This window comes from Rosa chinensis, chromosome 7 (assembly GCF_002994745.2).
Source record: "Rosa chinensis cultivar Old Blush chromosome 7, RchiOBHm-V2, whole genome shotgun sequence".
Taxonomy (NCBI): domain Eukaryota; kingdom Viridiplantae; phylum Streptophyta; class Magnoliopsida; order Rosales; family Rosaceae; genus Rosa; species Rosa chinensis.
In genome coordinates, this window is record NC_037094.1 from 48,740,575 (window position 1) to 48,762,476 (window position 21,902).

The 21,902-nt window shown below is 39.3% G+C and overlaps 1 protein-coding gene across 6 annotated transcripts; it reads left to right on the forward strand.

Moving 5' to 3' along the window:
- Positions 1–12,125: 12,125 nt before the first annotated feature.
- Positions 12,126–16,123, forward strand: LOC112178531 (increased DNA methylation 1). Of its 6 annotated transcripts, none has more exons than XR_002927453.2 (4): positions 12,126–13,077; positions 14,441–15,514; positions 15,587–15,697; positions 15,879–16,123. XR_002927453.2 is itself a non-coding variant. In XM_040511092.1 (2 exons), the coding sequence occupies exons 1-2, from the start codon at positions 12,443–12,445 to the stop codon at positions 13,567–13,569; spliced, it is 639 nt and encodes a 212-aa protein (XP_040367026.1). In that variant the 5' UTR covers positions 12,144–12,442; the 3' UTR covers positions 13,570–13,789. The 6 variants fall into 6 exon arrangements, 1 of the variants encoding a protein (XP_040367026.1); XR_005803432.1 differs by adding an exon at positions 13,566–13,633 and having other exon boundaries at positions 12,144–13,077; positions 15,587–16,123; XR_002927454.2 differs by lacking the exon at positions 15,587–15,697.
- Positions 16,124–21,902: the final 5,779 nt, after the last annotated feature.

A 21,902-nucleotide genomic window follows, 5' to 3' on the forward strand; every position in this document is an offset into this window, starting at 1 on the left:
AATACTAACCTCCTAATTCATAAATAAATCTCGATAAACTAAATCTCATAAAACCATAAAACTCAATAATTCAAATTATAAATTAAATCTCAATCGGAAAATGCTAATATACTGCATGCACAATTAATTTAAAATAAATGTCCACTCACTGTATTGTTTAGGTGACCATGCATACGAGTTCCTTCGTCGAGAAATAGCTCGGTACGTCGCCCTGTACACAATTATTTTCCGTAAATAACTATTCAACAATTAAATACGATTCTCAAAATTAAATCCTCATAAATCATCTCGCCACTTCTTCTCTGATTCAACCCAAATTTTACATCTAATACCAATTCGTTATCTTAAAGGTTCCAAGTCAGAACCAAGAGATATCCGACGGTCGGATTCTCGTAAATCGATAATCGAAATCCTAAATTCCCAGAAATTCATAATCAATTAAAAACTTCTCCAATTCCAACCAAATTCACATATTCAACCTCTACAAAAATTATAGGATTTAACTAGCTAAAAAAATAAAAAACATAATATAAATCACTGTTCATACACCGCACTATTCACCGTCGCACTATTCATGCGGCGGCCAACTCGTCCTCCGGCCACCAAATTTCATCCACAGCATCATCTCAACATTTCCAATAACTTTCTCAACTGTGAAAAAGTCAGAAAATACCTTGAAGTGGCCGAACAATTAAGCACTCCGAAGTACAGTGAAATTTTCCAATTATGCTGCTTCGATCTGGGTTCTGAAACTTGGTGAGCATGAAGAGTGGCTCAACGCGCTTCTAATGGACCTGACTTTATGACCGGAGGTGGCCGGAAATCGGCGTTGACCAATTTGCTACAGTAAAAATGTTGGCTTCGATCTCCACATTTCCGGCCAAATCGTCGCAAACAACTCTCACATGCGTGATAAGGAGGAGGAGACGAGTCCATCGATGCTCGCAGCTCGCCATTTGGTGGCCTAGAGGTGGTGAAAGAGGAGGTTGCAGAAGAGAGAAAGAGAGAGTTGCAGAAGAGAGACTGAGAGAGCACGGGGGGAAGGAGAGAGAAAAGAAAGAAAAGTTACCTGGCTACAATAACTTTTTAAATTTATACTAATCTACCATAAACAGTAACTTCCTAATTTCGCTTATGACTTTCGCATACGAACTCCGATTTTTACGTACCACATATGCACATGCTCGGTTTAACGTCTTCTACAACTTTCATGAAGGAAATTTTCTCAAATTTTGACCCGAACAAAAAGTCAACTTTTAGGGCCCCCTAAAAGCATTGAAACGACAGTAAAAGTGAAAGTAAAAGTCGTTTACCGTCCAAATGACTAGTAAACCGGTGAATTTGGGTTCGGGACGTCACAATCTCCCCACCTTATAAAAATTTCGTCCTCGAAATTCCATACTATTGAAGTAGAGATGGGTGCACACGCCAATCCATAGTAAACAGTCACGAAGATGAATAACAAATCAATCGTACGGCCGTGGCGATGATAAGGCACAGAAAAGATGTGTAAGTCTGCTCAAATCATGTAGAAATTACCTTCAAAACTGATCCAAAACTTGACCAATTAGAACATGGAGATCAACCCTTAGAAGAAACAATCCTCTAGCTGAAATCTAGTCAATTATTGTCATCTGAATAATTCTCATAGCATTCTTACTAAATTCAGTGTATTAGGAGATAGATTTACTTCTACTCATTACTGACCGTCCTTAACAAATAAGGGAGAACATCGTCAAAGCATTATGTTTGAAGCAACCTGTAAATAGTTCAACTATGTGAGCAGAAACACCTACTAAAATTCTCATAATAAAGACTCAAGGCTAAATCAAGGTCGGTTACTTGAACGAACTACACCTTGAAATTGCATAACGAAAATCAAATCTTCTTTGGATTAAGTTTTCCCTTTGCAATCTTAAGTCAACGACTGGAGTAGCTGATAATCTCGACAATCTCGATTACACAAGCAACCAAAAACATATACTTAGAACTCCAAATGTATCAATGTTCCAAGTTGGATACCCTTGTCTTACCTAACTATGTAGTAGTACATACTCACAAGTACACAACTTCGACGTCAAGAAATTTAGGTCAAATAATAGTTTAGATGACTCATGGTATCAATATCACAAACTATTCAGTTTGAATAGTAGCATTCATACTCTTTTTCATATAACTCGTACAGTGAAGATCCACTTTGTTCACCAACAACATGATAATACATTTACTCACACTTAAAACAATTTCAATTCGTACACGGGTTATGGAAAGTCCAACAGTTAATAAAACACCACAAGATGCTCACTGATAACCCACATGTCTGAAACAACCAATTTCCTTAGCAACCACAAAAACCACACTTCCTCTTTGTCTATTTGTGCTTGGATTTTTGATCGAATGTCATGCACGTAGAGGTCCCACAGTTGTCAAGCATATCAAAGAGTAGCCTCAAACCAACCTATAAGTTCTTAATCATGAAGGTTATAGGGTCACTACACTTCCTTTGCGCTACTTTGATACCCAACTAAAACATTGATCAAAGCCTTGAGATGACATCTAAGTCAACCAGAGAAACTTCTTTGATACATACCCTGCTGGCCATAAGGCGACACATTTCGCATATCTGTTCATGTTCAAAATTTCTGTACCAGACTGCTAGTAAAGTAGTCCATTCTTTCTTCTCCGCGTTTCCAAACCATAATATTCCAATAATCAATGTCAAACTTGCAAGTATTTGAGTATAGCCAACTCTCCTTGCATGGCTCAAAGCCGATATCCCCAAACGATACTGTCATCGCTAAACTGAGGATGAAGTAGCTGGAGATCCGCCCTCTAACAACACTTATTCAATAATATTTCAGCTACAACAACAATTCCAAAAACTAATCTGCGCTAACTAAGATTGCACCAAAATTTCCCAAACCTCATCTCGCTAAGCATAAATCCAACAACACAACTCAATCATAGTCGCTCAACAATCTAGTACTTCAACTGTCAGTTGAAACCCTTGATAAAACTCAAGTCCAAACAAACAATTTCCAAACTCAACTCCAACATTTTGCCAAGTCATCGTACCTATAAACCCGTGATGGTGACCGAATATCAATCGTACCAACAGCTTTCTATACTTCTCCAATCAAGGGCCACCATACGGTAGAAAGATCGATCAAAGTGAAAACTAAATTTCAAACTGTTTAACCCATTACCACCAGTAACGATACCAAGGTAGTAAAATTCACTTAATTCCTTCAAAGCAATCTGTTAGTATATGTATGCAACTCAAGCAACCACCAATTTTCCTAGATGACAAACACCGTTCACAGAGTCTTTCCTCGAACATCAACCTTGATGCAAAACAGATACCCGCCTAACCTCTCTTATCATACAAAGCGGTACTAGAATATGAAATTAATCCAACCACATGGCGATCCAATTCCACAATTAAATCACCGTTGAAATACGTCACTGCAAAGACAAACCGCATTACATTTGACCCACATATAACAAGAATTCTGGTCAAACCTTAATCTGAAATATTTTCGGGGCCAATTGGGAAACTTATTTCCTTAAAATTATTCCACTAACCACTCTTACAAAATCACAATCCAACTGTCTAACAAAAGCTTCACCAAGAATCTATCACAATTAATCTTCAAGGCTCCACAATTTATAACTCGAATCATATTCCGTATCACAAGTAATTCCACTTGCACTATTATGAATACCCAACATTATCATTACCGCTATTCTCCAATTTTAGGTACAACCATTTCAGCCAAAAACGGATAACCAATTAAGTACACTCACCGGTACAATCTCATATACAAAAGTTGTTTCTCATCTTCTCAATTAAATACTGCCAAACATCGTAACTTGATTGTAAAGCTCTAAGCGTTCAACTAAATATTCAAGTTTCAAACATAAAACTATACCAAAAACTTAAATTCTGTCTATCTCCTTACTCAATACGATCCAAAACTTCAAAAGGATCAATTATAAGTCAATGTATCTAAAATCAATTTCTTCCGATCCGGACAAAACGAAATCCAAATATCATGGTTAGGTCAAAGGCCCAAGATAACCAGTCATGATTTCCAAGTAATCTCCAACAACTATCAATGATATCATAAATGTCACTTACATGCCATATCACATCACGTAACACATCTCTTGAAACTTGGTTCAACGCCAGAACCACTAATATTACTAGTTCCATTTCCATCAACAATTCTGATTCTAAAGCAATTTATAGCAAACGGAGACAACCCAAATCTATGCCCACTCAACTCTAACAATCAAACACGAAATCGAACTCCAGTCTTGCACCTTAAACCTTACCCCAACAAACTTGTTGGCATCGAGGGAGAGATAATCACCACATTCCCTCGGATCGCATTTCGTAGCATAACTCAACCCTGTAAGGTAATCTAACATCACCATCACCATGAAAAGGTGCAAGACACTTAAACAATCTGAAATGCAGATAAATCCCAATGAGGTCGGCGTATAAGAGGCATAGCACTTGAAGGAAAATCAACTAACCACATACCTTACATACTTGATGAATACTTCAGCACCGAAGAGTAAACGATGGGGAACCGCTGCAGTCGGGCCATCACTCGGGAGGTACTGAGTAACATCAAGCATATAAGGTAACTAGATCGAAACAAGTCTACAGAATCTTACAACCTAGTGCTCTGATACCAACTGACAGGACCCGCCCCGGATTTCACCCTGAAATCCGAAGAGGCCCTGCGGGGCCCACTTTAGAAGAAATTCTACCAAAAATTTGATAGAACTTCCCCTAAAAATGGACAACCCAAAACCTGTAGAAAAACATCCACACTTCTAAATCATCCATCCTTATTCTCCTGGAGCCACCCTGCTCCCTATATCACAACATCTCCCATTTCACAAACAATTCTGATACTTAAGAATATTAATCTCATAGGTTATCAGAGCAATCTAATGTACAGGCGTACAAGAGAATAGAAAACAAGATAAATGACCGATGCTTTTATAATGCGGAAGCTATGACAGCTATGCCTCAACCCCAAGTACGCTCGACCTCAAGCTAAACTGGCCTGCAAATTGGGCATTTAAAACCGAAGGGCCCAGGGGAAAACATTTAAAATCCGATAGAGTGAGTGGACGAAAAATAAGTACTTTCAAATGTATAAGTAAAACTTAATGCTTTCCCAAGTTATTCTCTAAAATCTCGCATGCAGTAACAATCTTGAAAACACTCTTAATCATCCTCTTTACTGAAATCTCAATCACGTAACAAGAACATCTTGAAACCTCTTAAAATCTCATCCTCAATCCTTATAAAAACATCCTTTTCATGAGGCTCGTTTGATGACTAGAAAGAACTGCTGTCTAGTCACCTCATGCCATCTAGGAGGGACTGCCACCCAGATGACGCATCGGAAGGGACTGCCAACCGGAATAGGAGGCGGTGGATAGAAGGGACTGCCAACTAGCCACAAGTAGTAGACGGGACTGCCGACTAACCACAGGTAGTAGACGGGACTGCCGACTAACTACCTCATGTCATCTGGAAGGGACTGCCAACCAGGTGACCCATCGGATGAGACTGCCAACCAGGTGACCCATCGGATGGGACTGCCAACCGGGCTGTAGTCTGGAAGAGACTGCCAACCAGACTATTACCTAAAAGGGACTGCCAACTAGGTAAGATACGCATGCGCCAAAACTGGCCTCCTTAATAAACTGAATAGCCTCCTCAAGAAACTGAAAATAACTTCAAAATCTCAATAAATCCTCGAAAGCAACCTCGAAAGCATAAAATCAAATACTCTGTAAATCAATAATTGCTTTCGGAAAGAAATCTCCATCTAACTCAAGTCTGATAAGTGCGGAATTCAAAACCCAATAAATTTCGATAAATCAATCATGCTCAAATATTTGCTAAATCCTTTGCACTCGTATATCATCATAAAAATTGATATTTGAAAACAATAATTCTCATAATATTTTCCGAATCAGTCACTTCCCGAAAAATCATTTCCCAACTCAATAACTCATAAATAACTATCTCGAAAATCTACTAAAAGCCCTCGGGAAGGAATTTCAATACTAACCTCCTAATTCATAAATAAATCTCGATAAACTAAATCTCATAAAACCATAAAACTCAATAATTCAAATTATAAATTAAATCTCAATCGGAAAATGCTAATATACTGCATGTACAATTAATTTAAAATAAATGTCCACTCACTGTACTGTTTAGGTGATCATGCATACGAGTTCCTTCGTCGAGCAATAGCTCGGTACGTCGCCCTGTACATAATTATTTTCCGTGAATAACTATTCAACAATTAAATACGATTCTCAAAATTAAATCCTCATAAATCATCTCGCCACTTCTTCTCTGATTCAACCCAAATTTTACATCTAATACCAATTCGTTATCTTAAAGGTTCCAAGTCAGAACCAAGAGATATCCGACGGTCGGATTCTCGTAAATCGATAATCGAAATCCTAAATTCCCAGAAATTCATAATCAATTAAAAACTTCTCCAATTCCAACAAAATTCACATATTCAACCTCTACAAAAATTATAGGATTTAACTAGCTAAAAAAATAAAAAAACATAATATAAATCACTGTTCATACACCGCACTATTCACCGTCGCACTATTCATGCGGCGGCCAACTCCTCCTCCGGCCACCAAATTTCATCCACAGCATCATCTCAACATTTCCAATAACTTTCTCAACTGTGACAAAGTCAGAAAATACCTTGATGTGGCCGAACAATTAAGCACTCCGAAGTACAGTGAAATTTTCCAATTATGCTTTCTTCCTCCATGCTTCGATCTGGGTTCTGAAACTTGGTGAGCATGAAGAGTGGCTCAACGCTCTTCTAATGGACCTGACTTTATGACCGGAGGTGGCCGGAAATCGGCGTTGACCAATTTGCTACAGTAAAAATGTTGGCTTTGATCTCCACATTTCCGGCCAAATCGTCGCAAACAACTCCCACAAGCGTGATAAGGAGGAGGAGACGAGTTCATCGATGCTCGCAGCTCGCCATTTGGTGGCCGGCCAAATCGTCGCAAACAACTCCCACATGCGTGATAAGGAGGAGGAGACTAGTCCATCGATGCTCGCAGCTCGCCATTTGGTGGCCTAGAGGTGGTGAAAGAGGAGGTTGCAGAAGAGAGAAAGAGAGAGTTGCAGAAGAGAGACTCAGAGAGCACGAGGGGAAGGAGAGAGAAAAGAAAGAAAAGTTACCCGGCCACAGTAACTTTTTAAATTTATACCAATCTACCATAACCAGTAACTTCCTTATTTCGCTTATAACTTTCGCATAAGAACTCCGATTTTTACGTACCACATATGCACGTGCTCAGTTTAATGTCCTCTACAACTTTCATGAAGGAAATTTTCTCAAATTTTGACCCGAACAAAAAGTCAACTTTTAGGGCCCCCTAAAAGCATTGAAACGACAGTAAAAGTGAAAGTAAAAGTCGTTTACCGTCCAAATGACTAGTAAACCGGTGAATTTGGGTTCGGGACGTCACAGGCACCTCCCAGAAATCCCAAAATCAAGCTCGACCCAAGTGTTGGAGGATAGGAGAACTGGACCAAATAAGCCCAGTTCACTAGCCTGTATCTGCAGCCCATATCGGTAGAGGCCCAACAGCCCACTACCCAAACCCTTTGCCTTCCACCCCCAGATCGACCGGCTTTGACCTTTCAGAAGATGCGGCCACCTCCCATCACCGCTCCGGTGGCCGTCCACGGTCGTCCCCCATCAAGATAGCTAGAAGAAAACTCCTTGGATCTAACTTGAGACCACCTGCAATCAAAAGAAGAAGACAAGATCCTAAGCACGAAGCCTCCGGTGAAGCCTCGACAAGCGCTTCACGCCTCCACAGAAACCAGGCCGACGACCACCCTCCTGCAAATCAATGCCTTTACATGACACTCAATGTCACAAAGCAAGACCAGATGTACCCGAAGAGAAACGACGCCGTAATGAAACCTAGCACCGGATCGAAATCCATGCCGCTCTCCACGTACCCGAAGAGAAACGACGCCGTAAGACGTCCTCTAGCAGGCAAGATCGAACCGATGCCGCCGCTTGCTGCACGAAACCCTATGTTTCGGTATATTGAGCTCCGAAATTTCGGGAGCTCATCAAACAGTTCTGCCCCAAAATATGTAACTATTGATTGAGTTAGGAATGTGTGTCGTGGTTTTAATACCACAACTAGTCATTCTAATGTTTTGTAATCTTTTTAGTTATTAATGAAATATTCTTCTTCTAAAAAAAAAAAAAAAGCAGCAAAATCTTTGTCGACTTAACAAACCACAAAGTTCATCTTTAGCTCGCGATGGGTGCATTTAATCTCATCATATCTTAAGGATGAAAAATTAATACAAATTAAGGGTAATTGGAATCTAAACCCAAGTTAATTGGGATCCAAACCCACAAACCACAAAATAAAAATGATACCTAATAATATAATAGAATACCACAATGAAATATATATTTTCTATTTTTTTAAACCACATTGAAATACCTGAAGTGATTAAAATTGATGAATAACAAATGGATCATCAATAAGGTCACTTTTGATGACCTTATTATTTAATTTCTAGACCACCAAAAGAAAAGAAAAAAAAGACAACAGAAAAATGACCTTATTATTTAATTATGGACCACCAAAACAAAAAAAGAAAAAAATAATAATTTGGGATTTATGAATCATATCCCCTCTATCCTGCGGTTTTATTAATGAATGCTTAAAAGTAAACCACGTGGTGTGGTGTGTTGGTCGAGCTGCCTAGTCTGGAACCTCCAGGTCTAGAGTTAGAATCCCAGCTCCATCTCGTGGCCAACAGATTTGAGGGACCTGGGTTAGTTAAAACACCCAATGGTTCGTGCGTCTGCGGTGCAGTGATTAGTCTGGCTATGCTGGGATACACTGCATGGGTGTGTGTGTTGGTTCTTTTGTCGTCTTCCACTCAAAAAAAAAAAAAATGAATGCTTAAAAGTAGCCGCACCAACCCATATTCAAAAAAGAAAAAGAAAAAGAAAAGAAAAAGAAAAAGAACAAGAAAAGACAAGAGAGAGAGAGAGAGAGAGAGAGAGAGAGAGAGAGAGAGAGAGAGAGAGAGAGAGAGAGAGAGAGAGAGAGAGAGAGAGAGAGAGAGTTGGATTGAGTATTATACAAAAATATAGAAGGAAATTGGTAAGTGCATCAGTACTCGCGTATCAACTTTCAAGAATCTCGATCTTTGTAACTCATCTGGACAATCCCTTAGTTATGGGGTCCTATCCTTAATTATGTCCATGAGCATGCATAGCCATTCTTATATTTAGTATAAATATCAACCAAGATAAGCTAGGACGGAATCAATGTACTACAGGAATCTTTAAGCTAGCAAGCTAGTTCAGTATATATATGAAGAAATCTATTGTTCTTTTCGAATTGGTAGAGGCATATATATGTCGTTAATTAATTTAAGTCACTACATTCATAGTTGGAAGAAATTTCTTTAAAGTCGTGAAAAACCATGCAGATGGCCATGCTTACATTCCAATGCGTTGCATACATAAATGTATTTCTATATCTATAGCAAACTTTCACCATATCTCCACTTTTAATTTCCTCAGATATATTCATCGAAAACCTTAAAGAATTAGCAAAATGGCATTTGCATTTGCTTGTTTTCCCCAATGCTTAGGTGAACAAACCAACTCTTTAGTGTTTAATTGCACAACATTATAAATAACACTGACTTAATTAATTCTTAATTTGGTTCCTTATAAGTCATCGAATAGAAACTGATAGAACAAGAAAGCTATATAACAAATAAAAGCATCCATAAGTACATCCGTCACAAGGAGCTAAAAGACAAGTACATACCATGAGGCAACAACGACCAACCCGGCGGCAAAGCATCAACAGAGATCACTTCAAGGAAATTGCACTTTCTCAATAAAAGACAAAGCCGGATTGATCTTCTTTATCTTCTTAGAATTCAGCAGCAGCTAAGAGAAAGAGTCGGATAAGTGCAATATGCAATTGCTCATTATTGTCCTCATTATTTTCTTGTTATGGGACACTAGTACAGAAGCATCAACAAATCAAGAGCGACCAATAGCAAGGCCTAATTGCCAACAGCTTTGCGGAGATGTTAGCATCCCATACCCTTTTGGAATCGGACCTAACAAAGATTGTTACATTGACAAATGGTTTGAGATAGAATGCCACAACTATAGTGGCGGTCACAAGCCCTTTTTGAGACAGGGTAAGCCCAAACTAGAGGTGCTGGAAATCTCTATTGATGGCACACTTCGGGTTAAAACTGCAGTTCATTCCTTCAACGAAGGAAGGAAAGCTGATCAATTATGACCAAATTTGACCGGAAGCCCTTTTGTATACTCTCAGGCATACAATAGATTTACTGCAGTTTGTTGCGGCTTCTTTGCGCAGATGAGGTCAAATAATCAAACTGTTGGCGGCTGCATGTCAACTTGTGGTGACAACACCGTCGGCAATGGTTGTATTGGTACTAACTGTTGCCAGACTACTCTTCCTCAATATCTCAGTGAGGTAAGTACTGAGTTGCAATCTGAATCTGCAGAAGCAGATAGCGGAAAGCAACCAGATGCAATATTATCTGCCCATATATAGCTATGCATTTATAGTTGACCAAGAATGGTTTCAGAATAATATATCAAATTTTGGAGACATCAAGGATATGGACAACGTTCCTGTGGTGCTAGAATGGAGGTTAAGTTTAGACAAGAACAGTTCATCATTCACATCGTATATATGAAAAATTCATTGCAAAGACAGATTTGGGTTTTACTTTATCGAGTATACCATATATGAATAATTCATTACTTGATTCCTTATAATATTTTCGGAATATAACGTTGCGACAAGATGACGACCCAACACCATATTGCAATTTATTTAATGCCACTTCTCCAACAAACAATCTTCCAATGCTTCAGTGTTTCTATCCGGCCGGCTATGATGGAAACCCCTTTCTTGTCCAACCTTGTCAAGGTATGTAAATCAAAGTAAACTCCAATTTTACAAGGCCAACCTTGTTTGATTGTTTTCATATTTCCATGGCCAGACCTGATTTTTCTTTTTTTTAGCCAAAAAAGGGCTCAATCTAGTCAATTCAAGTACAAATATTATTAACTTCATGCATGCCATCATACTCATTCATGCATGGATTACAATTCCATACTTAATCTTAGGCTTAGTTATGCTTCAGATATCGATGAGTGTCAGGAAGACATTCCGTGTATGGGCTATGATATATGTAACGCCCCGATTTGCACCTCTTCAAACCGAGTACATTACAGTGCCGTGTGCCCTTAGAACCTAAGCTAAGATACTTAACACAAGTCCTAAGAACCCGCAAGGCAACACAAGGAAGTTTAAAATGCTTTAGTAAATACATGAAGAAAACTTGAGCACGGAAGCAGTTGTTTAAGTGAGGTGAAAACTATAAAACCATTGGAAATCCTTTAAAGAAAACAAATACAAGTCATTTCAAAACAATTATCGAATGTTCGACCGGTTGAAGGCCAAAGTCCAAAAAATATACAAAAGAGGTATTTTAAAAATAATCACAACCTCGGTAAAGAAGTTACACGGGAGTAAAGGAAATAAGAGAACCTGTCACGCGGATCTAACTCCGTCGATGACATAATTTGAAATATAATGTAACTAAGCCACACCCAGCGTCGTCCAGCTATCCCATGCTTGTCGGTGTCAACTTGCCATATGATGTCACAATTGGAGTCAATTTTGAAATTTGGACTTGAGTAATGGAAATTGGAAGTGCAGGGATCACCTTGATTAAAAAAAAAAATCAGAGACCAAATTAATTTTAACCCTAAAATTTGAGATACTAAACTAAATTTAGTCTTTTTTATCAACCCTACCTTTTGTCAGTCTTCAGTTTCCTCTATTCTTTGTTCCTAACTTTCTATGTTGTAATTCGATGGAGGCTAGATCGAAATCTTGTATTATTATTAATTAATTAATTAATTTTTTTTTTTTTTGGAACATGAAGGGGATCCTGATTTAAACGCGGTATTCGTTTCTAGTGGAGGGAGTGCCAGCTGTCATGATTTCGTGGGCAGCAAGCAGCAAAAGGCCACGTGTCAATAAGTGAGAAAGTATCCGTTGGAACCTGTTATATAAACCTGTACCTGCATTTGCTCTGTCTTCACTTTCTCTCCTCTACCTGCAAATCATTTATTTGTTTCTCTTGAATTTCTTTGTTTCTTCACTCTCTCTCTCTCTCTGTTCAACAAATTTCTCTTCTCTGATCAAACTTTCCGCTGAATTAAGCCCTAAGATCGAGACCCACATCGATCAAAAACCCTAATCGAGATCGATCAAAAACCCTAATCGAGATCGATCAATCATGAAGCGGAAGCGGGCCTTTACTATGGCATCGCCATGGTCATCTACCATGAAACCCTCGCGCGTTCCTGAAGAAGAATCAGTCCGGTGTTGGGAGAGCAAAACGGCGTCGTCAAACAGAACCCGACCCCAAATCCAATCCAGATCAAGAAGAGGATCGAAAACAAGAAACATCAATGATGTCTTAAAAGATGAAAGATCCAAGATTTCTGGGATCAACCGGATTTTGGGGACACCCATTCCCGTGAGGAATAACCTGACATGGAGGCTTTTGAAATCTCACATGCGAATTGAATCTTTTTACTGCACCAAGCTCCACTCCGCTCTCAATGCCATCCACGAGTGTTTCGAGCCTTCCAAAGACCCCTACACCAACAGAGACATTGCTGAGGACATTGTCTTCGACTTGGAATCCGATTCCGAGTTGAATTTGAGAGGGTTTTACACTGTGGTTTTGGAGAGGAGAGATGATGATGATGGTCATCAGGAGATGATCGGTGCCGCCACGGTGAGGATCAATAAGGGAGTTGCTGAAGTGCCACTCGTGGCGACTAGGCCTCAGTTTAGGAGACTTGGGATGTGCAGGATTTTGATGAATGAGCTCGAAAATCGGCTCATGGAATTCGGCATTGAGAGGTTAGTCTTGCCTTCTGCGCAAAGCGCACTCAATACATGGACTAGTAGTTCAATTGGGTTTTCAATTCTGACTGAGGCTGAGAAATCAGAACTCAGTGCTCATCATGACTTCTTGGATTTTAAGGACACTGTTATGTGCCATAAAATACTCCTGAAGCACCCAATAGTGTCATTGTGATGCGGTTGATTGACAAACCTCCAGTTTCCTGATACCAAGAGTCTAAGATCATTCTTTGGTCTTGTTAACCCTGTCCTCATCCCACACTAACTTTTCGTTAGTTCCCGCCTTGCAGCGCCTCGTTTTGGTCACCTTCTGGGTTCCTCTTTGGCTGTTTGAGTCAAAACTCCAACTCCTCTTTTCTCAGTAGATATGAGATTTTCTTGTGTTTATTTTATTTTATTTCTATTCTTGAAGGTTTAGTATTCAATAATGTCTCTGAAATTCCCCTGTTTACTTTTATAACTTTTTATGATTTTCTGTTTTGCAGATAGTATAATCTGATATCTGATTTGGCGGAATGTGTTCATGAATCTTTGTAGAATAACATTCACAATGGTAGGGATGTTGCATATATGTTCCATTGAACCCATTTTTTGAACAAGAATGTGTGCAAATCCTTTTTCTGTTCCTTAGACACTCGGATTTGAGATATTTTGTGACATGCCAATGTTCATGCTTAATGCTGCATTACTTTTACATTACTTTCACAATCGAAACCTTTGTTTTCGCAAGTTGATAAGCTGTAGTTCATTTCGGCTAAATAGATGTCTGTTATATAGTCAATCCCTCTGTTAGTTAGAAGCAGGTGACTTGTTAAAGGTTCAATTGGTTGCAGATAGTGTAACCTGATATCTGTTTTGGCGGAATGTGTTCATGAGTCTTTGTAGAATTTACATTCACAATGGTAAGGATGTTGCAAATATGTTCCACTGAACCCAGATCTTGAATAAGAATGTATGCAAATCATTTTTATGTTCCTTAGACACTCGGATTTGAGATATTTTGTGAGATGTCAACATGCTGCATTACTTTTACATCACTTTCTGATATAGACCATTGACAAAGGACTACCTTAGGTTCTGTTATCGAAAACTAGCTAGTTGGTAAGAGTTTGCTTTACATCTTATTATTCAAAACAGTACTTACTACAAAACAATAGGAACCTCTGTTTTCACAAGTTGATAAGCTGTGGTTCGTTTCGGCTAAATAGACCTTTGGTTCTTTGAGTCAAAGTCCAACTCCACTTTTCTCATTAGATAAGAGTTTTTTTTTTTTTTTTTTTTCCCTTGAAAGTTTAGTACTCAATAATTGCTTTGACATTTCTGTTACTTTTCTAACTTTTCATGATTTTGTGTTTTGCAGATAGTGTAACATGATATCTCTTTTGGCAGAATGTGTTCATGAAGTCTTTGTATAATTGACACTCACAATGGTAGGGATGTTGCGTATATATTCCATTGAACCCATATTTTGAACAAGAATGTGAGCAAGTCCTTTTTATGTTCATTGGACACTCGTATTTGAGATATTTTGTGACATGCCACCGTTCATGCTTAATGCTGCATTACTTTCACATCATTTCTGATAGACCATTGACACAGTACTACCTTAGGTTCACTTACCAAAAGCTAGTCTGTAAGAGTCTGCTTTACATCTTAGTACTTAAAACAGCACTTACTAGAAAACAATAGAAACCTTTGTTTTCACAAATTGATAAGCTGTAGTTCGTTTCGGTTAAATAGATCAATCCCTTTGGTTCTTTGAGTCAAAAATCCAACTGTTTTCTTAGTAGATATGAGATTTTGTAGTGGATTTTAGTGGTTTTATTTTGTTATTTTATTTTTTTGTTCTTGAAAGTTCAGTGCTCAATAATTCCTCTGAATTTGCCCTGTTTAATTAGTGTTTGGACTCCTTAGTGTTTTAGTTTTCCTCTTTATATAGTAAATCCAAAACAAAAAAAACAAAAGGCCCATTTGGTGGATTTTACTAATGATGTTATTAATTAAATGATGCTACTGACATGGTGATTGCAATCATGTAATTACTTAACCTGTTTATGGGCATGTTCATTTGAGTAAGTGCAGACCCTTATTTCAGCATGCTCCCTGTCAAAGAAGCACCAATAATGTTGCTACTGTCATCATAGGTGTATTAAGTCTGTCCATTGTAGATTTTGAGCCCTTGTTGTCATTTGATAAATTGTGTTGTCAGAATGTGCAAAAGTGAATTGGTAGCCGTTTTGTAAGTGACCTCTGAAAGTTAAGAAACTATTGAGTAAATAGTGATGCATGAGTTCTTGAAAATCATATGTTTCACTAAATGTTACCCGGGCTTCAATCTTGAGCATATTCAGTGCACCGATTCAGATATTGAGGTATATTCAGTGCACCGATTCAGAATTGACTCCTAATAGCTTGAAGAAAGTCAGCATCATGGGTACGTCCTAAATTTAGAATACTGTAAACTTCAGATCTTTTGGTTCCTAAACATTCTGTCCTTTATTTTCAGCGAGTTTGCCACCCACATTTTACGAGTGAAGATATCATGTCCCAATTTGTTGTGTAGCTTCTGAAGAGATGGGATGTAATAATGTAGGATCATGGGAAGCAACTGCTGTTGGTTAGCTTGCCTAATTCTAGTGTTTTCTATTCTGACTGTCTTATCTTAATGTTGTGTATTAGACTCTTATATCACTGACTTAAATTTATTATGTTATTTGCTGAATTATAGCTAGAGTTCCTCAGTCTCAGGTTACGTTTTCTTACCGTTCTTAAACCTCTCTTGTTTTCAATCTTGACAGGATATATGAAATCCTTGTAAGCATAAGAGCTGCCTTCAAGCCTTCTGGATGTCTTGTCAAGTTATATCTCTGCTGTCGTGCAAAGGGCTTTACTGTTGAGGATTAACTTGTTTACTGTTGAGCATTAACTACTTGTATTTATATAAGCTCTATGCGCCTTTGTGTTCCCCAAATCCTTGAACATTACGGGCATTCTTTGGATGCTACAGATGGCTTGATTCCTTGATGAATTTCAATATTGTAAATGTTTTGTTCTAGTTGAAGAGTGCAACATAAATTTAATGGCATGGGATTGAAATGCGTTTCCCTCACACATATATGTAGTTGGAAATGAATTGATGGAAAATTATTTAGCAGACTAGCAGCATGGCCTTTAGCTTTAATTTGTTTTCCAACCAGAGGAAAACTTAAGCACATTCACCAGTTACAAGCTACCAATTCTGCTTTTGCATTGTTTGTGTATATTTGTATTGGCTCTTCTGAAAAGCTACCAATTCTGTTGTGGCACAATTTCAACAGAACCGGTGGAGTGTGGAATTTCAAGTTAACTGGAAAATGAAGTCTTCAGAGCTAATACTTCAAAAACAAAACAAAAAACAAAAAAAACAAAAAACAAAAAAACCGCACTGGTCCAGACTTCTCAGCTTTCTTTTTCAATAAAATCAATCAGCTCACTTTCATAGCCCGAGTCTGTAAATTCTTATTTCATATCGAGTGTCGGAGCATGCTACTGGCAGCTTACAATGTTTCACTCGTACTCATAGCCAACAAATCTAGCTAGTACTGTACAATAGCAATGAGATTATGAAACAAATAACATACATGGTACATCCACAGTAGTCAAGGTGCAGCCTTTCCAATTTCCCTGTAATAATGAGAAAGTTCTTCTGTTTCAAAGATCCAAATCAACTTCAAAACGAATTCGTTAACAATGGCAGCAAAGCAGGATCTACATTTCTTTAGATAGTAAACCAACTACCAATTTCGTAGTAGATACATTAGTCCCATAGCCCCTAATGTCTCATCGTTATTAATAAGACCCTGGATAATTTTGTTATGGGTGCATTTTTGATCTGGAGAACAACATTTATCTTCCATTTATTTGAGAAACTTTGCTGCTCCAACTAATATAGTTGCCCCAAGTCCCCAACTACAAAGCCATTAATCATTATATTATATGTCCTGACATTAGGTTGAAGTTCTTTTGATGATAAACTGCAAAACATTTCCCTAGCAGATTCAACTCTTCCAGCCTTACCCAAACCTTCAATAAGAATATTGTACATAATAAAATATCTATATCCAACTTCATGCCTTCCAACTCTCTAAACAGTTCCATTGCGATATCTAGTTGTTGGTAATTACAGACCATCCAGTAAGATACCATAAGTTTGAACATTGGAAGTTAGTTAGCCTGTTAGCCACTACTTGCAATAACTAATGTATCGTGAAAACCCATGCAGATGGCGATGGTTACATTCAAATGCGTTGCACAACATAAAGTAATTCTTTTTATTTTTATTTTTTTTATGCTTTGATGCAATGTTGTATCATCCATCAACAACTAATGTATCGTGAAAACCCATGCAGATGGCGATGGTTACATTCAAATGCGTTGCACAACATAAAGTAATTCTTTGTTTAAGGATATGTGTATTGAGAGAGATTGATGAGAGAATTGTGTGTATTATTATTGAGAATAGGAGCCCTATATATAGGGATTACAAAGTGCTAGTTCTAATGTTACAAGGAATACCAATCCGTGTAGGATTGGGAAATCTAGAACCTTCTCTCCTATTGCTACTCCTAGTTTGATAAGGCACACTAAATCGATATTCCTTCAACACTCCCCCTTGTGCCGCTTCAAACTTGGTGGTGACGCTTTATCCGTTGCCTCGTTAAAAACCTTGCCAGGTAACAAAAAACCCTGTGGGATAAAAATAACCCTGGTCGAAGGACAAAAAGAGCACAACACATCCTTCACTCTTCGAGATCGAACATGTAGACATCATAACTCCCCCTGATGTCGATATCTCCCCCTGATTGCTACAATCGTGGGAGTTCGGATAACTTTCTCAATCCGATGCTCTTCACATGTTTCTCGAAGGTGGATTTAGGTAACGACTTAGTGAATAAGTCTGCTACATTATCCTCTGATCGGATTTGATTCACTTCAATCTTTAGAAGTGATTGTTGTTGCTGATTATAAAAGAACTTAGGCGATATATGCTTGGTGTTGTCACCCTTGATGAAACCTAACTTCATTTGCTCAATACAAGCTGCATTATCCTCATAAATGCATGTAGGTTCATCTGTGGTAGACTTCAAACCACAACTTCCTTGAATATGTCTAATTACAGACCTTAGCCATATACATTCACGAACGGCTTCATGTAGAGCAATAATCTCTGCATGATTCGAGGAAGTAGCAACAAGGGTCTGTTTTGTAGACCTCCAAGATATCGCAGTGCTTCCCATGGTAAAGACATAACCTGTTTGGGAGCGACCTTTGTGAGGGTCAGAGAGGTACCCTGCATCAGCAAAACCCATCAAGACATCATTGTCGTTTTGATGGAGGGAGATAGGAGGACGCCAGCCACCATGAGCGGCGGCGGTGCCGGCGGCGGCAACATGGCCGGCGGCCATTCCATGGACGGGGGCGTTTTTCCTTTTAGGGTTCGATCCCAACTTTCCGTCCTTCATTTTCTCTCTGTAGGGATAGAATAGGCCCATATCAATCGTCCCTCTTAGGTATCGAAATATGGTCTTTACACCAATCCAATGGCGGCGTGTTGGCGCAGAGCTATGTCGAGCTAACAAGTTCACTGCGAATGAGATATCCGGTCTTGTGCATTGAACTAAGTACAATAATGCGCCTATTGCACTCAAATAGGGCACTTCGGCCTCTAATGGCTCTTCGTCTTCATCCCTTGGACGAAACGGATCTTTTCCGGGCTCAAGGCTACGGCCGATCATGGGAGTACTCGCAGGCTTCGCTTTATCTTCATTAAAGCGCCTTAGAATTTTCTGAGTATATGCAGACTGATGGATCAAAATCCCATCACTACGGTGCTCGAGTTCTAAACCGAGACAAAACCGTGTTTTCCCAAGATTTTTCATCTCAAATTCGGATTTCAAGTATTTAGCAGTTTCCTTCAACTCATCTAGAGTTCCAATTAGGTTCATGTCATCGACATAAACTGCTACGATTGCAAATCCGGAACTTGTTCTTTTAATGAACACGCATGGGCATATTTCATTGTTAATATATCCCTTCCCAATCAAGTAGTCACTTAGACGGTTATACCACATCCGTCCGGATTGTTTTAATCCATATAGTGAGCGTTTTAATCTTATTGAAAACGCGCTCCATGGTTTAGAGCCACTTGATTTGGGTAATTGAAGTCCATCTGGAACCTTCATATATATCTCTGAATCTAGATCCCCATAGAGATATGCTGTAACCACATCCATAAGCTGCATGTCAAGTTTTTCGGAAACTACCAAACTGACAAGGTAGCGGAACGTTATCACGTCCATTACGGGAGAATATGTCTCCTCGTAGTCGATTCCAGGGCGTTGTGAGAAACCTTGCGCCACAAGGCGGGCTTTGTATCTTACCACCTCATTTTTCTCATTACGCTTTCTAACAAAGACCCATTTATGGCCAACAGACTTTACATTTGGGGGTGTCTGCATTACAGGCCCAAATTCCTGTCTCTTTGTTAGTGAATCCAATTCAACCTGGATCGCATCTTTCCATTTAGGCCAATCCGCTCTTCGTTGACATTCTTCAACAGAGCGAGGTTCGATATCATCAAATTCTATAATTCCTTTTGCAATATGATATGCAAATGCATCATCAATCGCCATAGAATTTCTATCCATCATCTCATGTACACTAGTGTAATTTATGGAGATCTCTCTATTCTCTGGAGTTGGTTCTGACATTGGAGCGTCCCCCAATGATGTCTCTTGGACATAACCATAATCCGGAATATTCTCATGAGATGGATTATTTACATCGATGATTAATGGATTATTTTGTGCCGAACTCGCTTTCTTTCTTGGGCGAGAATCCATCGAACCTATTGGCCTCCCGCCCTTCCTAGCAGGAGCCGTGGGCCTAGCCACAACGTCACTACCACTGTGGACGTTGGCGCCATGCTCAAGTGCCCTTGAGGTGGCGTCATGTCCTCTAATTTTAGGGACATCAATCCTTGCAGGCACATTTGCAGCAGGTATGTGTGATCTTGTTACTTTAGCGATATCAGAAAACGCATCAGGCATCGAATCTGCTACGTTCTGAAGATCGAGAATTCTCCGCACTTCAATTTCGGACTGTGCGGTTCGGGGATCAAGATGAGACATAGTGGGGACAGACCACGACAATTCCTGTCGTTCCTGTTGAACATTTATGTTCCTATCTCCCCCTAACGACGGGAAGACTGTCTCATCAAAGTGACAATCCGCAAATCTTGAGGTAAAGAGATCGCCTGTCAAGGGTTCTAAATAGCGGACAATGGTTGGAGAATCATATCCAACATAAATGCCTAATCGTCGTTGAGGACCCATTTTGGTGCGCTGTGGCGGCGCAATAGGCACATAAACTGCACACCCAAATATGCGTAAGTGTGAGACATTAGGCTCATACCCAGTCACCATCTGGGACGCAGAAAAGGGTTGAGTGGCAGTGGGCCTCAGACGAATAAGCACAGCTGCATGCAATATTGCATAGCCCCAAGCAGAAATAGGGAGATTGGTGCGCATCACCAATGCTCGAGCAACCATTTGTAGTCGTTTAATAGTGGCTTCTGCGAGACCATTTTGGGTATGAACATGAGGAACAGGATGTTCAACATCAATCCCAATGGACATGCAATAATCATCAAAAGTCTTTGATGTAAACTCCCCAGCATTGTCTAATCTTATAGACTTAATGGGATGATCAGGGTGGTGAGCCCGTAACTTAATTATTTGTGCTAGGAGTTTAGCAAATGCAGCGTTCCTTGTGGACAATAGCATGACATGTGACCAGCGTGTCGATGCATCAACCAATACCATAAAATATCGAAATGGTCCGCATGATGGTTGAATAGGTCCACAAATATCACCTTGGATTCTTTGCAAGAATGGTATATTTTCTTTAGTGTCCTTTGCATAGGATGGTCTCGATCCTAACTTTGCTAAAGAGCAGGCTTTGCAGAACGGATAATGGGCTCCAGAAACAACCAATGAGGATTTTGGTTGAGCCATGAAGTCACAATGGACTTTAGAAGTCGAAATTTGAGTCAGAGGAGCAGAGGTGGCGTCAAAGCCACCCTTGAGCCGCAGGGGGATGGCGGCGCCGGCTAGTGGTGGCCGGACTTGAAGGGGGAAGGCGCCGTGAGGCGCAGGTGCTCCTCCTTGATCCAAATTTCGAGTTTTACTTCCTTTTGTTCTGAAAAAGGGATGTCCGTGTGAAGTCTTTAATATACGGATCATCATGTCACGACCTGGGTGTCCCAAACGGTCGTGCCAAAGCCTATACGTGTCGGAATCCCATAAATCATCTCTCATGACATGGTTGGATTCAATGACTCGAATAGTGGTTGCATACAACCCACTAGAGCGACACATAAGTTTCTCTAATACTCGTTTATGTCCGTAGTCATTAGAGGTGATGCAAAGGAACTCTTGTCCATTCTCACAATGTGTTTCCACATGAAAACCATTGGCTCTTATATCTTTGAAATAATAAAGTTCGAAAAACATGTCTACGACATGAGATAAAATAAATCGATACTTTATTAATAATATCCAATGATGACACCAAAGTTTCGTGACCATAATCTAATCCAATATAAAAATCAAATCGTAGACAAATCGTAGTCACTCTATCCGTTCGGTAATTTCAATTTAGTTGTGACCAGGTAAGGTAAGGCGAGATTTTGGTGGAGCGTTGCTCACTTTTAAAACCGTTCTCTCAGATCAAACCTTGCCTAGACATCACAAGTACTCTTTAGTACGCCTAGAGGGAAAGAG

What these genes read in the sequence shown, in the direction of transcription:
- LOC112178531 (XM_040511092.1), top strand. Translation starts at nt 12,443, where the DNA reads ATGAAGCGGAAGCGGGCCTTTACTATGGCATCGCCATGGTCATCTACC.